Source organism: Varroa destructor, unplaced genomic scaffold (genome assembly GCF_002443255.2).
Source record: "Varroa destructor unplaced genomic scaffold, Vdes_3.0 BEIS01000006.1, whole genome shotgun sequence".
Taxonomy (NCBI): Eukaryota; Metazoa; Arthropoda; class Arachnida; order Mesostigmata; family Varroidae; genus Varroa; species Varroa destructor.
In genome coordinates this window covers 14,998,327-15,020,276 of record NW_019211459.1, presented here as the reverse complement: position 1 = coordinate 15,020,276, position 21,950 = coordinate 14,998,327, and the positions used below count along the sequence as shown (strand labels likewise).

Below are 21,950 nucleotides of genomic sequence, written 5' to 3'. Positions count from 1 at the left end.
AAATAAGTGGGGACGAGGCATCGTTTCCACTTAAGGAAATCATCAAATCTACGTTAGCACTTTTGTTGCACTATCCACGTAGAAACTACGCACCCGCAACGAATTTACAGCGGTTAAGCACAAAGGCGGTAAAACTACTTTTTCGACATTTCACCCCTCGAACGCTCCCGACCAGAAGCCCCGCGAGGGCAAAAAGGTCGAAGCCAAGTTATACAATATGCTATAAAACGAACAAAAAAAAAGATATTCTATATATAATAGTGTGCCCACGTAGATGCGATCTTCAACTACGACCTCTTTTTATGGTTCCAGCTAGAATCATTTGACATGCCAATAGATGACACACGCAAAACTATACACGTGTGAACTGATATTCATAAAAAAAATCCCCACTACAATCAATAATCCATCTCTTTCTTTACGAGAGGTCACTCCAAAAACGAGCTCTAATATAATTTTTGTCAGTCTTTATCGCTCAGCCACTGGTGTGCGTCCTTGCGTTTAGTTTTTCTGGTCAAGTACCCCTGCGTCGATAGGTGAGGAAAAAATTGATAATAAAAAAATGTCATCACTGTCTTTTTTTCTAAAAATGTCTCACGCCTGCGCAGCCGACTATAGGCCGGTAAGCGTCTGCATATTGGATCATGCCCAGCTCTGCTCCACGACTCAGTGCCTCTGTCTACTTATAAGTGTGGGCTTCTTTTTATGTGAGAAAAGTGTAAAACAATCATTATCGTCATAGTTTTTCCTTCGTTGGCTCCGTTTTCGTTTCTTTTACTCCCGTCTTTCCTCTAGCCTTTTTCCTTTTTTTTTTTTTTGTGTTTTTCGAGAAGTGTCAAGTGTCAAGCCGCCGGGCTGTTCCTTCAGATTTAGCCTGCCCGCTTTCACTTGGCATATCTAAACGCTTTATTGCTGTTTCGGTGATCCGTCATTTCAGGGTGACACCGATGCTGATGATAATCGTAGTGGTTATGGTGATGTCGATGATAATTGTTATCATCATAATGGTGGTGATCACGACGTGAGGCAAAACAGCACCAGTGGGGGCGACACTCGTGGTAAACGTTGGCTGCGGCTACCGCTACCGCACACGTTGGATTGAATTAATGCTCTTATTTTGTAGCGGCTGTCGGCTGCTGCCGCCGTTACGTAGCGAGTGCTTATGGAAACGTCATTAGAAATACGGCTCTCGTAGCTGTTACAGCCTCCACTCCCATGGTACTACTTACTCTGCCATTATATTGTACCTCATAGCTTTCCGGTGGCGCTCTGCTTTATCGGCTTTAGCTGTTCTAAGCTACCGTAAAGCGATGAAACGAACGGACGCAAGGGATAGTGGTGATGTACAATTAAGCCATGCTAAGATTTCTGCTTTACGGCCGTAGTTCTATTGGTAATTCAGCCTCTGCTCATCGGTCGCTGTTAGGTCATCGATAAGAAACCCCAATGGGATGCTCTCGTTGCGGCAGCAGACGTTGCATATGCCCCGCAGTCATTACCGCTGAGCAGCAGTAACATCACGCGGGCTTCTTTTCGTCACCTGTTACTGCAATCGAATTTGCTGCTACTGTAAGGACAACATGCATAACTCACTGCCGCCGCCGCCGCTGTTCCTGTTGTTCTTATGGGCGGCGGAGATTTCGTGCGAAAATCTCAGCCCTGTCTCCGACGACACGCACAACAGCGCGACAACACTTCGGAGTGGAAGTTGTTGGATAAGGAAAACGTGGATGAGTTCTATGCTAAACACCAAATGGCTTCTCCTCTCCACCACGATTGAACTGCAGTTGCTGGTACAAGCGCATCAGCTCCTGTCGTTTCTTTCTATAGAAGCAACGCTGCCGTTATCAGGGCCGCTACGAGGGTTACCACTACGAAGACTTCTACGACTTATAGCATCGAAATCGACGGCAGCCGCAGCAGTAGCAGCCCCTGCCACCAGCGCTAGCGGCATCGCCTGGGAGAAATTCTCTTCACCAAAATATATAGGTTATATCGACGGCGTGTGCGGACTTCGCATTTACTTTCGCTGCTCCGTTACCCGTGCTTCGGCAGTACAGTTTGTCTGCGGATCCGACACAAGTGCAGCACCTTCGTCAGACAGGACGCCGGTACTAGCTAGAGCGGTTAGAACAGATGCAATAGACGCACTGAGGTAACAACTTACCACCCCTGTAGCCGCTCTTAAGGGTCACAGGCCCTAGTTTCGACCTATCCAAGCATGTTGGAGTTCCGGCCTGGGTCCAGCGAATACACGCTGCAATAGCGGCTGTTATTAGGAAATTGAGCGAGTGGAGGGTGTGTCTATGATAATCTGAGATGGAAATTGTCACTGAACCCCGTCGGCTGACGATGAAAGGATGTACGAAAGTGTGCGTGCATATGTGAGAAGAACGCCTCGAGAAATATCTATACAGATAGAGATCAGTGTTAGAATATTGCAGGTCGGAAACGTCAATGAATGAGCGCAAATTAGCTAAGGTAGTACAGCAATGTCGTCGATTAAAGGCTGATGATACATATTCGTAGCAAAAAAAAAAACGTGTTTCACTAATTCATTCATGACTGTGCATCGGCAAAGTTAGCCTTCTTGATCCGAGGAGTTGTGCAGGTCGGTTGATATAGAGAGAGACTGTTGTGCGCGACCAATAGGAAGAACTGTGTTCGTCTTTGAGGAGTTATCATACGACTGTGTGACGATCTTAAAAAGGAACAGGAACAAAATATGCTAAACGGATAACTATATCGACATCAAGATATAACTTTTTGTCAAATAGTCTATCGGTGGGCAGAGAATTTTCGGTTGCCGGATACCGAAAGGGGACAATCGGCCCCGTACAAGATGCACAGCGCCTACAGACCGAATTATCGGCACTACGAACATTATGGTAAGTCTTAGTTGTTGTTGTCTCGCATAGCTTTCAGTTAATAATAGATTTCATTTTCTGTTTTTTTTTTTTTTCATCTCAATTGCCATAGCAACCGCGTACAAATGACGAATTCAAAATCGGTGACTTCCTTTTCAGTCAGTATGATCAATCCGCAAAATGTGTAGACTACAAGCCTCAGGTCTGATATATGTATTTTTGTTAGGATACTCACACCAAGTGCGGAACAAGCCAGTCGGAAGCAGACAGTCGTTAGTAAGTCTTTCCTTCAGACCGACTCGCGAATAGAAAAATACAACAGAAGTCGATAATAGCGGATAGAATAAATAGGAAAGGCTCAATATAGAGGAGAATTCTACTTTGTATAGGCAATATTTCACTATTGCCCACCTAAGACATGAGCTTATTGTTGGTATCCGTTTAAATTATATCAGGGGGTGTTAGGATATTTGTATAAACTATTAACTTTGGATAGTTTCCTAAGCTGCTTCTCTTAATATACGTCTCATACTAACCCTTACATAAGAAGACAGATAAGAACAGAATCAGAAAAAGTAAAACATCTATTAGCGTCCCTCGTTGAACGACTACCTACTTGAAAGTGAGCTATACTTCCCACGATTGCACATTTAAGCATGCTACCAGATCGCGTGACCTTGTCCATAACAGACGATTCTTAGAAGTCAATCTTTTTAGGCGGTTTCAGAAAATGGGTTCATTTTTTGATGCTCTTATGTCCTTTGGACCGAGAAGAGGAGAGAGCGCTCGTTGTCGAAATATGCCGAGCCCAACAGCAAACGGAATCTAGCTGGGTTATCTAACAGACATTAGCTGAATTACTAGTTATTAAAAGGCCAAGGATTTGTAGCAAGGAGCTGAGTCTACTTAAAACATAGAAACGTAGGTATCCCAGTTTCTGCGCGGGATTTTGGTACTAATAAAACACTTACTTCGGGAGCTTTGAGACGTCAAACAAATTTAACAGAAATGACTAAATATATCGTAGGTAATGATTGATATGCTCGTATTTTGAATGCTAATGAGCACCGCGGAAGACCTTAAAGTGGGTTGTGCCGAATCAATGGTACACATTGGATTACCCCAGGGTACAGAACGAGATTTTGCCTAAGCAAAAATTCTCGATGTGATAGTTTAGTCTTTCTATGTTTTGAGTTTTACGTCCAGTATTAGCAGTGGGCGTTCTATTAAGCAACTGGCTTCCAGCGCGAAACAGATTCTGCCTATGTCCAGCTTCGAATCTAGACCGCAACGGGTTATTAATATTAGCAGGTAGATAGGTAACCCGCCAAACTATCATGGGCCTAGGTCAAACGCAAAATTGATAGGGCATGAGCAAAAAAAACAAAGACGCTTGGTTGAGAGCAAGATTTCTCTAAGTTTATATTACGTGGCAAGGACAAGCTAAGGTTATCTAAATATTTTAATCGTATACGACGCATTGAGCTTACTCGAGTGCATCATTAGGCTATACGGCATTGATACATTTTTAAAAACCTATTTTTATTTAATAAAAATCGAGAACATGTGTTTTGTAGTCCTGTTTTAGAACGGCAAAGTGTACAAAGAACAGAAAGTAGTTTAACATGTGCGCGTCTTAGTTAGTTAGCTTTGAGCGCGGATGATAAACGGCGGAATATGCCGGTATGAACAAGATAAGCACCTGCGTTCTGCAGCGTCCTATCCGTATTGAATTTGGCGGTTCCAAGGGGACGGTTCCGTGTAATCTGGTTTCGGACACGAGGCCGGGGGGTGTATCACTTAAAACAGTGATGCTTTTCGCTGGTATAATAATAATATAGTCCATCTTTTCCGTTGTCATACAGAACGTATGCCGAAAAATGAGGTTCCCGAAAAAAATACGATATGCAAAACGAAATTGAATAATTGCCTGACCTGAATGAATAAGGAATCCTAGGATATTCATACTATCAATTTTTGAAAGCCATTCACTCTGTTCTACCAATTTCTCTCATGCCGGCTACCTATATCGCCTGCCGTCCGGCCGGATGCATCGATTTGGAACAGAGGAAAGTACAATAACAAGGTTCGTATACTTAACTGCGCGGGTAACACATACAAGTAAATACATAGGTAGAGGTGCCAACGAAAGTCCTTCCTTCATCAATCCTGTCTATTGACAAGCTGTTTCAAACAACTAAAGGCAAGACGAATGAAGAAGAGCATGCAACGACTCTTCAAGGGATCAGCTATAGCAGACAGGATGCTTCACTCTCTTATTTTGTCTTTCAAACCTTTTTCGATACTTTTCGAGGTTAATCTGGCGGACAGAATTAGTTTAAGTTTGCAGTCATAAACAAGTAGCATTCGCTTCCAGCGCCGGCGTCAGCCAAAGTTCGTAGATTCTACGAAATTTCTTTTCTCCATCACAGCTTCCAGTAAAAATTCATTTTTTTACAGGCGACAAAGCGTGTTTTGTTGTTGTTGTTGCTGCTGCTGCTGCTGCTGCTGTTGCATCGATCAAATTAGCTCATAACGAAGATGTCAATCGACCGACGTACTCTTAAGTTAAATCATTACCGCTTTGATTTTTACTGTAGTAATGAAACAGCTCGACAAGCGTGAGAGTGTGGCACAAACCGTTACTAATGTCTGTATGCTGTAGTTTTACTTGAAAATTGGCCAATTCAATCATGGCGCACTTTTTCAGAAAAAAAAAAAAAAGAGCAATGATAGAAATAATAAGGTTTTGAGTTGTTCTTTTCGATTATGCATTGCCCTGAGTGACAGCTAGTGTTATCGCATGCATAGACGAGAAATTAGCAAACATGGTACTTTGTTATGTATATTTTATAGAAAAAATTGTGAGATTTGGCGAGTGGACGCATGTCTGGCTATTTCGTATGGTCATACAGCTGTGAATGCAAATGTTGTGGATGAAAATCCAACATGGATCTCTGCAGTATAGGCCCGGTTTTTCTCTCTATATCATATATACTAATGTCTATCTTTCCGTAGAGCAGAGCACTCCACTTAAAGCCTGCTATCCTCTGTCTGTATAACATTGTCGACTATCTGCTCTGGGACTGCTAAAAAATTGCCATCTTTCCAGTTTAGTTAGGTCTGCACTCTGATTTCATATAGAAGGCTATCATGTGCGTATGGTTGAGTGTCCTTTTATGCATCTTTATTTTAAATCATAATAATTAGGGCGCTTTAAATAGACTTATATAACAATATCCGCACTTCCCAGTTCCTCTTTCCGTGCTCGTGCTCAAGCCGTAGAGTGTTTGACTCTAATCACGCACGCCCAGTAATACCCAGCTACCTCAATCAGGAATACTGTTCTGGTTTTCACTATTACTCTATATTATCTGTATCTCGAATGAATTATGCTGTTAGCTTAATGGGGTGACAAGATAAGGTTTTGAGTCTCTTTTAGCGGAGAGCATTACTTCGTCGACGGTCCGCTACGCTCTGTGAAGCCGTAACAAGCCAGCGACCTATTTTCACCATGCGGCTACGGGCAAACGCTGCGAACGAGATTAGAACAGCAAGCAAAGGCTGCCACATACGGCGAAAGCCCCGCTGCGATCTAAAGCGAAAAGCTCAGTCACCCAGTGCTTGGCCAACGTGCTCCTAGGCATCTCAATGGAACAAAGGGGGAAGAGCAATGGGTGACTACATCAAATTTTACGAAGCCGAAAAGTACTACGCTACCAGCAACGCCACCCGATTCCTGTAAGGTGGGAGTCTATTTCGAGAGAGCGTCCATGCCCGCATACAAATCGACGCACATGCCACGTTTGCTCCCTAGGCAACCGAATGGAGGGATTAGCTAGATCCCTCGTGGTCGCCCAGCCGGAAAGCACTTGGAACTAAACGCATAGACCAGTCTTCCCTTTCTGTTGCGCTTTCGTTCCTAGACCCTGGGACTCTCTCTGTTTACTATCGCATCAACCTGATTCACCAGTGATCTTGTTCTGATGTAAAATGCGTCTGCTAGCCTAATTTTCTTCACTTCCCGAACCCGATATTGGCGTCAACGTAGCAGTGGTCAACCGATGGCCTTGCCGTGTCCCCAGATACAGATAAATATGTTTAGCTGTAGTAAGCTACGCGAGTGTCAAGAGTTTGGACAGAAATTTCGCGTACGCCAAAAGCGCGAGAATAGGAAAACGACCATTCAACTTTCTAGAGATTACCCTAAGTATAGAAAATAGCATTAGAGGTAGAACTTACGGCCGGTTCATCGCAGCTGTCTTTCTGTTAAGTAAAGTACAACTGGTTTTGATTTATCCTTTGTAAGAATCGAACACGTCCGTCATAACAATTTTTCTAGTTGCAGTTGTATGCACGTTAAAATGTTTGCAAAGAATTTTCTCCTCTTCTGTATTTAGATCGATTGATACTTTTATGATTCGTCAGGAACCATAAGTTTAGGGCTTTTGCATACTACAATTTTATACAATTACCTCCATAGCATAGAGCTCTGAATTTAAAAAGCTATCAAAAAGCTGCCTGAATGCCAGAACCATTCGCAAGCTGCTGCGAGGAGCTAATATTTTCCTCAGCTTAAAAACTGGCCTCGGGCGTGTCTGAACACAAGGTGTATAAAAGCTCTTTAAAGCGCTTCTTGGATCAGATGCTATTTATTGGATTTATTATTGCGGAATTGAACAACTAATTTCTGCATATAGTCTTTGCATTTACATTTTCGCGAAGATCGAGCATCCAATTCTACTGAAGTAGATCTTCAGTCGCTACCGCATCATCCGGTTGGAGCGCGAATTTCTAAGAAGGAATTGATATATATTTGTCTACATCGATACATATCGCTGTATCTAAAATATATACTTTAACGAAGGATTTCAGTTTCTACAGCAACAGCCTAAAATCTAAACAAAAGCTTTTGTTCAATTCAGTAAATGGACTTAAAAAATTGTAGTCTAGTGTTAGCTTATATATGGCCCGTATTCCAAACAACGATTTACTATTCCTCAATCTTGGGAAACAGGATTGAGATCACAGAAAAGACAGTTCAAGTGATTTTTTATGTGTTTCTCTAGCAAACGTACTACAAACTACGTTCCAACTGAACGGTGCCTTAGAAAAAAAAGGAAGAGTCAGGATCTGGACAACAACGCCAGCTGTGATGATAGAGGTGCTGTACTTTTGTATTTTCGACTTTCAGAAGTATTTACGGTTGGCTAAAAAACGATCGCACAAATGCAGAAACGTCTATTCACACGTACGCGAACCGATCCATTCCGGACGCTGTTTCCAAGCTGAAGTCCAGCACCCGGCAAGCAACAGTTACAAAAGGCAAAACAGCTCCTCTCGTGCTGGCCGCTGTGATGGCCTGAACTGTTTGACAGGTCTATGATTTGGTAACTTGGACAGTTATTTCGATCTTTCTGCCAAGATGACTATTATAACTTGAGATGGCTAAATTTCTATAGCCTTCACACATTATTATTACACAGGCCGCAATGGCCATAAGCGTTCCTTGACAAAGACTTCCGCTATAGCGAGGCCACATCTTCGACGGTTGAATTTTTGCGTCGCTTCAAAAGATGGGGCACGAAACATCGGTTCATAATGACGAATAGAAAAATCCGTTGTGTAATCCACTGTTACTACTTTCAATGCTGATTATGATAGCGGCAATTATAAAATAACCAGGAGTGTTACCCTTCTGCAGCAATCGCAACTATATCAACTTAGAGCTGTTAAATGTTGTGGGAAAAACGAAGCCTCACACAGTTATGTCGATGGTCACACCGCAAGCTGGCGCCCTTCAGCTCCGTATTGCATGCTAGGAAACTGTACCGCGGTTAGTTGAACAGATGGTCGCTGTTGATAATCCTAATAGCGGTAGTTGTGCCAGTAGCAATAGCAGTTTGGGTCACTTGTAGCATCATAGGGGTAGAAATAGAAGTGGTAAACAGAACGCTCCATAGTAATTAGCTCTGCGGTCAGGCCAACGCACTGCTGGTCGTCGTCTCTATCTCGTATGGGTAAGTCGAAACAATCGTATCGAAAGACGAATCAGGTCCCCGCCGATGTCGAATGGATGGACCCGTTAGTGTTAGATGCGTACACCACTCGACAGACATTTATATAGACAGTTTACTACATAACAACATAGCATATTGTCGCTAATAAGCCATTAGATGATGATTTAGCGATTAAACTGGTTCCAGGCGTGTTCGTACGCAGATTTGCATTGCCTGTTCCAGGTGAAGACCCGATCTATGGGACAGAATGCATACGAAAAACAACTGTTTAGTAGAAGTTAGTGAAGACTCCGTATGTGTTTCGTTAATTAATAAACATTTGAAACTCGATTCACACGCCAGCGTGTGATAGACAATGACTTTAAGAGAACGCATCTTTGATTTCTCCGATCGACCAGATAAAACAACGAGCGGATCATTGCACGCAATGTTCTGTGACAAATTACGCCGGATTCGTCTCGTGAGTAAGCATGAACGAAACAGCCAATTACAATTCGGGTACCTCATTTAGTGGTCACGATCGGATCGGATCGGATCGGATCGTTTCACATATCATTCCGCTAGCACTGTCGTGGAACATTGGGGGCTGAAGAAGTTGTGCCGTCTGTTGTTACCTAATAGTTGTCCTTTATATCGATCAAGGGAATCTAAATGGGAATTTACAGTTTTCTATAGAAAACTGCTACTTTCAAGGCTTTTACAGGTTATGTCCCAAGGGAAGATTGCCATATGAGAGAAGAAGAATGAGGCGAGACAATAAAGGGAGGTTTTAAGACGTGCGAAACTAGCTGCGCGTTTGATAGTGGGAAGCAAGCGTGAACGGCCATATTATAATCGTGAATATAATTATTAGTAATAATGTGAACTATCAGCGTGAATGATTTTGCTCAGTGTGAGTGGACGCGGACCATTTTTTCCCATTCTGCACTATAAACTGTGTATTCACTATAAACAGTTGATACTTTTGCTAGCTGTTTTCACGACGTCAAATATATGGCTCGAGGTAACGGTGAACTATTTAAGGAAATGTCAGTGTCTTCAGATGGTGTTTGAACTTTAAAACCTAATTATAGGGTAGTCAAAGAGTAATCACAAATGACAACAGTGGCACAGTGATGGCTCAATACAAACGAGAACACGGGAGCATTGGCACAGAGATAGGACACACCTAGTATACGGCCAGCGGATAATTCGAGCATCATCGTATAATAAGTTTTCTGTGTTTTATATGGGGGAAATTTTATGAGGCATTCATTCGGATGGGTCAGCGTGAACTTATCTGGGTTTCTCCTCCAACAGATCTATAATACACTATGGTAACGATATGTTATAGCTTCGCTGATCAGTTCGATGACAAGGCTGTTAGAGATGGCGTTAACGACACAGACCATCTCGTCCCCCATTGTATAATACTTGAGTCAACGTAACTGAATAATGGAGACAAGATTAGGCATCGACTCGATAAAAACAGAGTAATGAGATAAGGCAGCATAGTAACTTGCACATTACAGAAACTGACTGTACACCTGACTGTTCTATTACCCTGTTACAACGACCGTTGTAACAGGCTAATAGAACAACTGCAGACAGTTCAGATCGGAGATTCAAGTCAAAGTCGAACATGTCTCAACTCATTCAGCTCGACTGACAAAAGTAATGAAATAGTGTTAGGCATGCTTAAGATGCTAAAAGACTTGACAAAATACTCTGTTTTTCCATAGATAAATTGCGCGAATGTGGAACACGAATCGGTAGGACATAAATCCAGCAGCTATAGCCATTCGTTCCAGATATATATATATATATATATATATATATATATATATATATATATATAAAAACCCGCTGAAGATTACTGTAATTGTTGGCGACCCTAGGTAGAAAAAATAAAAGTTTGTTGGCATTGGAATAGACGTGTGAGCTTTATATAGTTTTCGCAGTATTCTGTAGCAACTGTGCTTATCGGTGTCTCTACCTACACATAACTGTGCCGCAGCTTAAGGACGGAGGCCACGGTACAGCCAACAGTGCGCTACGGAAATCGTTTTACGTAGTTCTAATTAACATAACTTATTTTATTTATTACAGTTAACTCATACGTATGCGTCGGCTGTCCACCGAGAGGCATAATTCTACGACCTTCGGCAACATCTCGCGCGATCGTTGCGTTCAAATATGCCTTTTCGTCAAATACGTTTTGACCACATATCGTTGATTGAATGTCTAATCGTTTGAATCAATCTATTATTTAGTTCACGAAACTTTCGACGACGATTGATTCCCTAGCGGCAGTTTCGCCTATTGCTAAAACAAGAAGTGCGGGTCAAGCAATATCTGTTTTGAAGAAGACTTTGCGGGCAGATAGCACCCTTTAACCAGTTTGATATAGCTAGTGTATGTGACGCTGTGTCCTCGGAAACTGTCTAAGAAAGGGGCGAAAACGACTAACCGAAAAATGGCCTCATTTTTCAACACTTCAAGCAAACAGGTGAAGCTGAAGGCTGATTCGCGTTTGTACGCAATACGCACTTGTGTCGAATTCGTAGTTACAGCTGTAACACAGCTGGTTATTCCTCTCGCTGCTTAATACAGACCGATCGAAGATTCGAACCGAGGTCTTTGTACCCATTCTGGGAGCAACTTACCGCGTCGCGAATTTCACGGGTCATCAGCAGAATACTGCTGATAGTCAATCGCTGACCAGGGAATAATCACAATAGCTCTCCCGCATCAGTGGCAGAACGTAAACAAAGTGGGAATAATCGTATGTGTCTGTTTTATTATTGTCACACAATTGCGTTTCCATTAACGCCAAATGAAAAGGACTCATCCAGGGCAGGCAAAAACGCTATCCATTGCCAATTGTTCATACCTAAAATAAATAAAACTTTATAGCAGTCGGCAGGCATATACGTTTGTATTGTCAAAGTATTAGCCTATATACATATATGCTTAAGGTAGAACCGATGTGAGCATTTCTGCAAGTTCACACCAAAACGAGTCTTGTGCTACACTTCGATCAGCTGAAGATGTAAATAAATATTCGCAAATAACGCTGACCCGGCCGCACTAATATGAGTATTAAAGTGCCTCGTTGTCCTATCTAATTTATTCAATAACAACGCCGTGTGCGTTACGAGTTTACGCAGGTTTTGACCCTTGAAATCGTCTGGCTTCATGATGATCCTTTTGAAATTAAAATAGGTCACTTTTCTATTCCCAATAAAACCACAGTACCTGTTTGTCTGGAGAAATTCTGCCGCGAACACAAAACAGTCGTAGTGTGTTACTAATTGTCCTTGACATTTCGTGCATGCCCTCAGAGCATTCTGAAACGCAGAGTTTCCAAACCTTCAGACGAACAAATCTACGATCATTTCTAAGTCGGTTTAGTAAACGATGGCTCACTTCATTTAGTTATGGCTAGGAGTTCATCGGTCCGTTGATTTGTAAACGTCTGACTCAAAGGCGCGATGAAGTATGCTTACGTTATACTTTTGACGTTCGCCAAACAGCTCCGCTCACTATCCCAAGAACCGAATTGGTTGTTTTAATACGTCTGCTATGCACTTCCTTTAACCACTACAGGAAATAAGTCCGTTCTATTCAACGTACTCCTTCCAATTTGCCACCAGTTCGTAACTGTGTTTCATTTATATGGAATAAGCAAATCTCAAATTTAAATCACGCTATAGCATATGAAATTAAGCTTTCGAAACCCGTAGATCGTCACAACCGTACCAGCTAAACGTTGGGTGAATGTTTCTCTTGATGGCAATGGTTGCTAAACAACACTGGCATTAAATACAGGCCCAGACCATGTGGAGCTGAATACACGCGGGCGCGAACATAGGTTTGTTGCGAAAAAGGGAAAATAATTAGACCGGTCTTACAAGCATTTCCATAACTAGTTACCCTAACAAACAAACGATACCCCCTCCCCTCGACCGCTAAAATGGCTCATAGGGTCGTTCAAGCAACTAAAGACAACCACCCGAAACGAACAGCAGCGGCAATCCGTCGACTATGACCGTAAACTATTTGAATTCATCGCGCACTCATCATCTCTTTCGCCCTCCACACCTCCGCATTCTTGCCCTTCTTCGACTTTCACAGCCTTTTAGCTAGGTTTCGTCTGTTTTTGCTTCCTCTTTACAAACGATGATAATAATAGGCTTCTACTATTATGGCATGTTCGATTTGACGGGTAGAGATACTGTGTCAGGTTGATCATACGCCTACTACCGGTTTGTACGTGCTGCGGCGCAAGCGACGTACCTAAAAGCAAAAAAATGCTGATATTGATGATAGAAGTAAGTGTACTCTGAGCGTTGTCGTTATTTCCGTCGTCTCGTTGAAGGGTTAGGCCTTCACTAAGCGCGTCACAATAGAGTATAGCAAACGTTCGAACACTACTGCGGTTCTCTTTCCTCGTGAAGTGTAGCTGGCGATACGAATATAGTCAACAGATTTTATTAACTACTTTTGCGGAACAAATATTCTCAAAATGTTTCGTAACAATTGGTTAGATGTAATTGCGGTTGGCTTATCATCACAAGTCAGTCAGCATGCACCATTTCAGGTTAGGTCCAATCAAATCCTGTACAACTCTAGGTTCAATCATAAACAAAAGGTTACATATCATACTATATGTTTTTTGATGCTATCATTAGCGATATTACTATCTACTAAAGAGTTTTTAGGAAGCCAATACGCCACTGCTATTTACGGGGATCATTCTCATCAGATTACCTTCACAGTTGTACCTAGAGAACTGTGAGAAAGAAACGAGAGCCGGTAGCTGATTAAGCAACGGTGGTATCGTAGCCCGCAACAGCCTGATATGTCAGGACACACACGCATATACGCCTTTCGGCTCATAGTTACGCCTCCTACCCATAATCGATAGTACTGCGGTAGACCGGCCATCGTCGCAAATTTTATGCAAGTGACAACTTCTAAGAAGTAGGAGGAAGGCCAAGATGCACCAAGAAGGCCAAGAAGGCGCTACATCTCTCGATAGTGCTGCTCATCCAGGCCCATCTATTCTTCTTATCGGTTTTGTTGTTGTTCGAACAAAATCAACGGTAATTATAATAAATGGGAATAAACAGGCTTCCCTTTATGCTTGCATAGATGTGGTTGGCTGCTTGAACGAACTAATGGGACTTGACTGCGCTTTCCCTTATAAAAACGTTTTTTTTTTTTACAAATACAAAACTTTTATTGTATAGAAACCAAAAGGAACAGCTATAGCTTTATGTTTTACGCTAGTTAGACAGTTTCGTCTAATCTTATCTACGGCTGAACAAGAAACTGCATAAGCCGGTTTAATCACTGAAAAACGCCTCGACATATAGTGATCTTACCAGTTAAAAACCAAACAAGGTTATTTACCTAATTACTTTTCTCAATGTTAAAGGTTAGGTGGAAGCACAAAAAAATGAACAGAGTAATCAGTCTCCACAGTGTACACCTAGTGGCCTAGTCTTACCTAACCTTCCCAGCAATATCTGCAGAGCTCTATTGAAACCTATACGGTAAATCCCGGTCTCATGGATGACCTAGTCAATCAGTGGTCGGCCGGATCTCGTTCGGCGATACCATCAGCCTCGACTCTGTTGCTGGCGCTAACGTCTCTCGCGATAACGATGATTTCCGCGCTTCATCTTTATTTTCGTTGATGTTGTAGATATAGTTCGTGAATCTGGTTCTCGGCTGGTAATAAATTGAGCGCAGGCGATGTCGTAGAATGGAATTGTTGTTGTTTAGACCGTTCTCTACCTCATTGCATCACATCGGCACGAAACATCACTACTTCGGATCGGATAGAGAGTAGAAAACTCGATGACTTGATACAGAAGGGCCAAGCCATTAAACTCTACGATGCCTCGCGGAAAGCAGTATAGCATGCGGGTTTGACACGTCGCTCCGCTGTATAGCTATGGTTGCGCAGTTAACGTTGTTGAATTTGAAAAGTGTTTTAAGCTGCGTTTACCGTTGCACTCACCATGACGATTACTAGCGCGTCCATCGTCTTTTGGCGTATAACGGAACGTGTATGGGCCTAATATCGCAACATCCGATTAAGTTACGGGCATGCCTGTAACTAAATACCAATCAAGATAATGACAGTATAATATTCGATATCGTGCTTTCTGCACGAGTAATAGCACAGCTTTGCTGTTAACGGCCGTAACTACTCCTTAGTTCTCCTTGATGTCAACGGATCCTGTGCGTTTGAAACAGTCGGTGACTTTGCTTCTGTTGCTGTTGGCCTATGACGAACACGACGACGACCACGCCGCTCGCTTGGGCGCGGTCGATATCAAGACAACGATAGAAGACACCCCTGCCGTGGTTACCATAGCAGAACATAGCTGCAACAGATCCCCTAATTTTTCCATTCGCATTCTGTTCTTCCGCAGCTTTTGACGTTCTTCGACTTACTCGATTCCTCTGACTCGCTCGTGCGTTCGTCCCTTCCTCTGCTTACGAATAGTTGCAGTACAAACACCCAACCGCTAGTTTTCTGCTGTGGTCGTTGCTACTGCTGACGTCCGTCGTCATTTTAGCCGCTTCTCATCGGTGACACATACATTTCGCAGTGGTACTTAACGTGTATGGCGTAAGCATGTGTATATTATACCCTTGTATCACTACGGGTAGGTACAAGTCTCGTAGCATCCAACAAGTCCAGCATCTATGACTGCTACTGGACGCCAAATTACAGTTTCTTAATGCTGGCGTTAGTGCTATAATGGCTACTTACATATAGCAGGAACGGGAAAAGCTAGGTTAACTGGATCGAGGCAACTTGATCCTGGTCCTAGTTACAGGTCTCGGTTGACATGAACAAGTGCCATCTGCTCCCCTCAGATAGGTGCATCTTTCAGCTACTACTACTACTTCTACGAGATGTTCTTTGTGAAAGTAGCATACGGCACCCCCGTCTAGTTTGGACTAGTCAACTGATACCATATATTGCATCTAGGATTTCGCGCTCGAATACCGTATAGATACGTGCATCGTTACTTATCGATTTCCGCGATAAGCTTTCTTTCTTCCTTTTTTTTTATTTGCAGCTACTGTAATATTACCGTTGACTAGGATATAGTTGATCTTGCTGACGGAATCGACACTCGTACGCTGGCAACTGTGGGGCGAAAGGGATCCGAAGCGATTGGGGGGATGTTACTATGGGCGCGCGAGAGATTCGGCGATGTAATTTCTGGTGGCTTCTTCGGTGAAAAACCGATGGACGGATCACAAACACGCACACATAGCCGCGCCAAGCAAACGCTCAGACAGACAATCGCCCAGCATACCGTAATCAATATTTATAAGTGACAAAGTGGCAAATTCGCCCTCCGGCTTTTACAGCGGCCAAAAAAATGATTCACAGAAAGCAACATCGAAACATCTTCCTGCCTCGACGACCGGGAAAACGTAATCGCACACAATGTTCCATGGTGACAGCGCCTCTGGTGCACTTTGCCATTTAGCCTAAAGCGATACCAGTCCGGGTCTGTCGGCACAATGCGTTCTTCTTCTTGCTTACGAGCCAGTAAGCGAGACGCGGTGGAGGTGGCGGTGGTAAGAAGTAGTTCCACGCCTTCGATGTGTTCCGATGAACTTCCGATGTATAAAATACCGTTTTTCGATCGCACGTGAATGAATAGATGCCATTGTCGGTTATGAGGGCAAGGTTGATACCATAGCCCAAAGCTACGTTCGTGCCGGCGTGATCGTTTGAGATAGCACCAGGACCAACGCGGCTGCTTGAAACGTCGACTTCTCCGTAATCTTGCTATGTCTTTGCCCTTGTTAATGTTGCTGTTATTGGTGTGGCTCTAGCTCTAGTGGGTACTTCGTTAGATTTTGTTAATGCTGCCCGTTCGTTAGGGTATCCACCTTAACAGATGTCCAATTGCTAAAGATGATTCGCATTGCATCTCATAAATCATATGATCGAGCACCGACCTCACCGTGGTCAATTGGTCGCCCCCAGTGCTTCCTCCGTTTTTTTATGTCTGATACTCTTGTTAGCCATTGGATCGGACGGCTGGCCCTAAGTACGAAACGAAGTGTGTCTATGTCCATGTTGGAACCTAGACTACGTAGCCACCTAGCAAAAACTGATTACAAGCAAAGCTTTTGTGAAATGATCGTATGGAACTGTTTGACACTATGACAGGACAACGAGTGCAGCGATAGTAAATTATTGGAAACTCTTTAGACTAATGCGTACAAATCAATCATCACTTTACGGCCACCGTTTACACGAATATATTTACAAGGGCAGAACGAAAACAATATAGGCTGTGGTTCTCAGAAGAAGTACTTTTTACAGACAGTGGGTCGACAATAAATAGATGGGAACCAGATCAACCAGTATCGGGTTGGGGAACTTTCTGGATAAAGCCTGTTGGTTATCGAATAGTAGAATCAGTAGAGAGATACTTCAGCAAGAATTTTAGGCAAAAAAAACTGTTTACTGCCTGCCTATTCACGGTGTCACGCTGGCGCACTTTTCAGAGAAATATATATGTTAATATGATGGAATATATAGAATGCAGTTTTTAGAAACCTTGGCGCCGAACTACCGTTGGCAACTTAAACGGTTCTATTAGATCACATGAAGCAAATGAGGAAATAGCACTTGTGTAATAATGTTGTCCTTCTTGTAATTAAATTTGGCAACAACGAATAATAATAATAAGTACAAGCGGAAAAAGCACACTGCAGTGGTATGGTATGACAAACAGCTGCTACAAAACAGCTTTCAACACGAAAGCAAGCGTTGTTGCTAAGGCCTCTCATCTGGGCAATCCGCTAGTTAGTAAAGGCATATAGGACGATTATTGGTAGGGCTGGAATGAGAGTCCAATAGGGGCCATCATGCCTATTACCTGATAGGGTAATAATAGATGTTGAAAAATAATGCAGTACTTCCTCATTGGCTCCAGCCGTTTTGCTTCATATCTAATATACTGTCCGTAATACCTCGAGAATACGCTTGTGTCGAAGATGTTTGAGATAAAACATGGGCACGTCAGAGTCAGAACCCTTAAAATTGTTCACTGTTATAAAGCTCAGTCAAGAATGCGTCCGCGTAAACTCACACTGTACCTCAAATAGGACCACTGCAATTGATACTGTATCTGTTAGTTTTTCATTTTCTTGTCGATAATTGACTTTTACATCGAATATAAGTGGAATTTCTTTCTTCTACGAAATACACGCCATCCAATTGTACGGAACCCATAAAATTTGAGTATTTTTTAAACAAGACTGCGTTTTATTGCTTTGTATGCTTGACTTTTCGACAAGTCGTACGTGATCGATGTTGCGAGCACAGATATAGAAGAACGTAACGGAAAAATCGCGTACCAAATACTGCCTTAACGTTGCACATCGCGCGGCAACGCCACGTCGACGTTCGACTACGAAAATTAGTGATTCCTATTACGCATGCAGCGACCGACGTCCGTCCATCCGTCCGTCATTTTTGTTTCCCGTTTGATCTCAATCGATTTTGACCAAGCGGCGACAAGGATTAAAATATTTTTATATATTTAAACGTTTCTGTTATGTTTTCACGAAAAAAAAGCGAGATAGGGCGCAATCATCTATATGTTCTAAGAAGCAGGATCAGCGATGTTACAAGCGCGCTATGTTACGGCTACGAAAAACTCAACGAAAAGCCTGCGTATCTGAGTCCATCTGTTTTTGTGCCTCTCTAAATGTGGACTGCTATCGCGACTACGTAGTTCTCAAATGCTCTTCGAACAGGGACTGAACGCCGGTTCACCAGCCGATGATTCAATGTGATTATGCAGTTCTTTTATCTAGTACAATACAAGTATACAGATATGCGCGTGAGTTGCGCCTATGACCCATATAGAGGTATATCAGCAATAATTGTGATAGTAAACGTGATAGAAACGCTGGGCCACGATACTAGGACCAGGTAGTGAAAGGCGTAAAATTGTCTGCGCTAGCCCGGTCACATTTGTTGGCTTGTCAAAGGAGGACACCGGAGTTGGTGCTCATTTATGTATGCTACTTGGCCTTGTTGCTGCACCGGTAATATATGATCGACGAAAATCTTTGTTTATAGCAGTTAAATGTGACGTATTTGTGTATAAGCATTATCTTTCGTATGACACATTCTTTCAGGAGGACGTTCTCCTCAGCCCGCGAGCAGCAATATATATCGTTCCGATTAATAAAACTACCACTGGATTTACGCGGCCTCAAACAGACCCTTCTACACAGATTTGGGACAAGAGCAATTATTCATTGTATATTGGTTTTTCTATATAATAGGGTGCAATAGCAGAACGAGAATCAGCAAGTTACATCTTCGTCTGCGTCATACTCCTTAATTTTTTCTCCAAAGAAAACTCCGATTGAAGCGTGTCGCATTTAATGTCGCCATTTTGTAACGGAAAATCTTCTATCACTGCCACATCAGGTCAATGTGTAATTATAATGCGATGTCCAATAGCTCAAATAGTACAGCGCAGGTAAGGTAAAATTAAGCTCGGTACCACCTCGTGTATGGCCAGAGTCTTACAAATAATTCGTCTAATGGAAAGCGAAGTTGGAACAAGAAAAATACATGCAGGGCTCTTTTTATTAACTTCCTTGGTATAACAACACTCGTAGCGCTGTTATCATCATTAATAGACAAGCGAACCAGTGGACTGGTACGCGGCCGAAGGCCGGCATTCAGACTGCGAAACGTCGACCAAATAGCTAGCAGCCTGGAAATCGCCATTCCAATCGTTGAACGAAAATTGTCCGCGCGTTTGCGTGTGCTTACGTCCGCCTGCTTCAATGCGTGCCCCCACTGTCTATGAGCGTCGCGGTATCGACGCTCTTCTGTCGATGTCATCGTTTTTTTTTGTTATCATCGCTCCGTTTGCTGCCGTTCTCCTGTTGTAACTGCCATCACCGTCGCCGCTAGAGTGGGTCTTCTCTCCGTTTGTCAACGAAACACTGACGGTATGGCACGAGGCAGCAGAGAACCACCGAGACTGGAGTAATCGTGGAACATACATCGATGAATGCAGCGCTACGGCTCGTGTGTTCGCCAGTAAATAAACTACTCTAAGAATAGGTAGTCTGCGTTGCCACTGCTACAACAACGATAACAATAAGAAAACTTCACTTGTTCCCCTACTGTTTTATCTGTCGTGCCGCATATCGTCTTTGGTGTGCAGTTCGAGAATCGGCCGACTGGCTGACATGTCGATGGACAACCCGTTGCCCGGTCTGCTCAGACTGAAATCGCCTATCAAGGGCTTAGTATAGTATATATCAGTGGCTAAGACTGCTGTCTATGTAACCGAATGTCGGGAAATGGACAACATCGAGCAGGCTACCGTCGTTATTGGGACGACCAAACAGATAAGCAGACAAGCGCTGAACGCCGGCAAAAGCAGCACATGAACAGTCAGACGTAGTAGGAGACGCACAGGAAGACAGAGTAACTTTGTCAAACCCGATCGCGCTGACACGTCAGCAGGTCCTCCTTTTACTCCTGTAAGCTTTCTCCTTGGCCCCTGCCACGTTTTCCTGTTGCTGTATTATCGTAATTGCCGGTCGCAGCAACGACATTTGCGCTGACTTGCGTCTGTATGATCATATGGGCTGTAGTACTAGTTAGTGCCGTTGTCATTATTGTTGTTATTGTGCGACTCACTATTGGCAGTATTTCATTCGCTACATCGGCAGCTTGTTCGGTAAATTCGCTGGAACAGGCAGAGAACACTGATAGCGATGAGCTTCGCATTGGCGCCCTTACTAGGCATCGGTGTTTTTATGATGACGCGTCACCCTACTTATTTCGGTATACATGTGGTGTATGTGTTAAACGCTAGAAATAGATGTAGTGTTGGATGTGCTGAGAGGTAGGAGCGACCACCTTATGTAATGTGCCCTAACGGCAATTTCTGCTTAGGCAAAACCCAAAGCACTTAATGAGTCCACTACTGATAGTTAGGTGGGTCTTTTGTCCACCCGAATGTGTATGTTTGAAGTCAGGGTCTTACCGACCACGTGTCCATATAGCCGATGATGTGCTTCGGGTGTTTCAACGACGGAGGTTATCACTGCATCACTCCCTTAGATCCCGCTGATGCTGGCATCTAAACTGAGTTGACCTGAACGCGACTCATTTAATCTGCAGAAACAATCGGATAATAAAAACAAACGAATATGTGCGTTTGCCAAATACAACAGTGGCATCAAAAACAACTACCCAAGAAACCCTTTACTGAGTCGCCAAAAAAGAGTTACCGGGAACGTTGATTCAGACCGTGTGGCCGTATGTGAAAGCACCCAGTGTATAATATTTTTGATAAACGATGGCCAGCATGGAAGCTACGTGTACATAGATTATTTCGAGTACTTCCAACCGCATACAAACAAAGGGCTTGGGCTGAGAAGTTGCCACGATTTAACCGGCAGCCAAGAATTTCTTTCCAATGGCTTCCAACAGCTAACTGCTCACGCTTCGGCGGGTGCCTTGCGACGGGTTCAGCTAATCTCAGCTCTCGAGCAGCGCCTTCGGGACGATGGTCTTCTGCACGCGCCTTTTGCTTTTGTCGTTTAGAAGGTGACAATTATGGGCAACGAGCGCAGCGCAACGCCCCGGAAGTAGACGTGCGTATGAAATAGAAAGGGGCCAGTAGTCGTTTTAGAGCTAACATCTCATCTCACTTCTGCACACGCTCGACTGTAGACGGCCAACACACATTAAACTTCTAATCTAGCTCCCATTAGACACAGGCACCTTAAATCATCTAACATCAGACGAGCATTGGCGGTTGGAAAACAACGAAAGCTTTCTTCGGCTTTTTATATTCCATTGGGTTGATCAGCCAGCATCGACAATGATGCCCATTTTTCGAACATCGATAATTAATTAACCTGAAGCTCTGCCCGGTTAATCTCTTAGTTAAACATAAGATCTCAAAATCGACTCTTTTTTTTTTACAGCCGTGGTATCGAATAAAAAAAGGAGCAAGGTCGTTCTGGCGAATGTATGCGC

General features: G+C 43.2%; 1 protein-coding gene across 3 annotated transcripts in view; it reads left to right on the top strand.

The window, feature by feature from the left end:
* Positions 1–1,032: 1,032 nt before the first annotated feature.
* LOC111252799 (uncharacterized) overlaps positions 1,033–21,950 on the top strand; it is a 94,540-nt gene continuing 73,622 nt past the window's right edge. Inside the window, exon 1 of one of the 3 annotated variants that reach the window (XM_086992367.1) lies at positions 1,033–2,888. In XM_086992367.1, the coding sequence (XP_086848493.1) occupies positions 2,843–2,888 (46 nt within the window). In that variant the 5' untranslated portion in view covers positions 1,033–2,842. The remainder of the gene's footprint in view (positions 2,889–21,950) is intronic. The other 2 variants (XM_022811261.2, XM_022811259.2) reach the window with 2 other exon arrangements.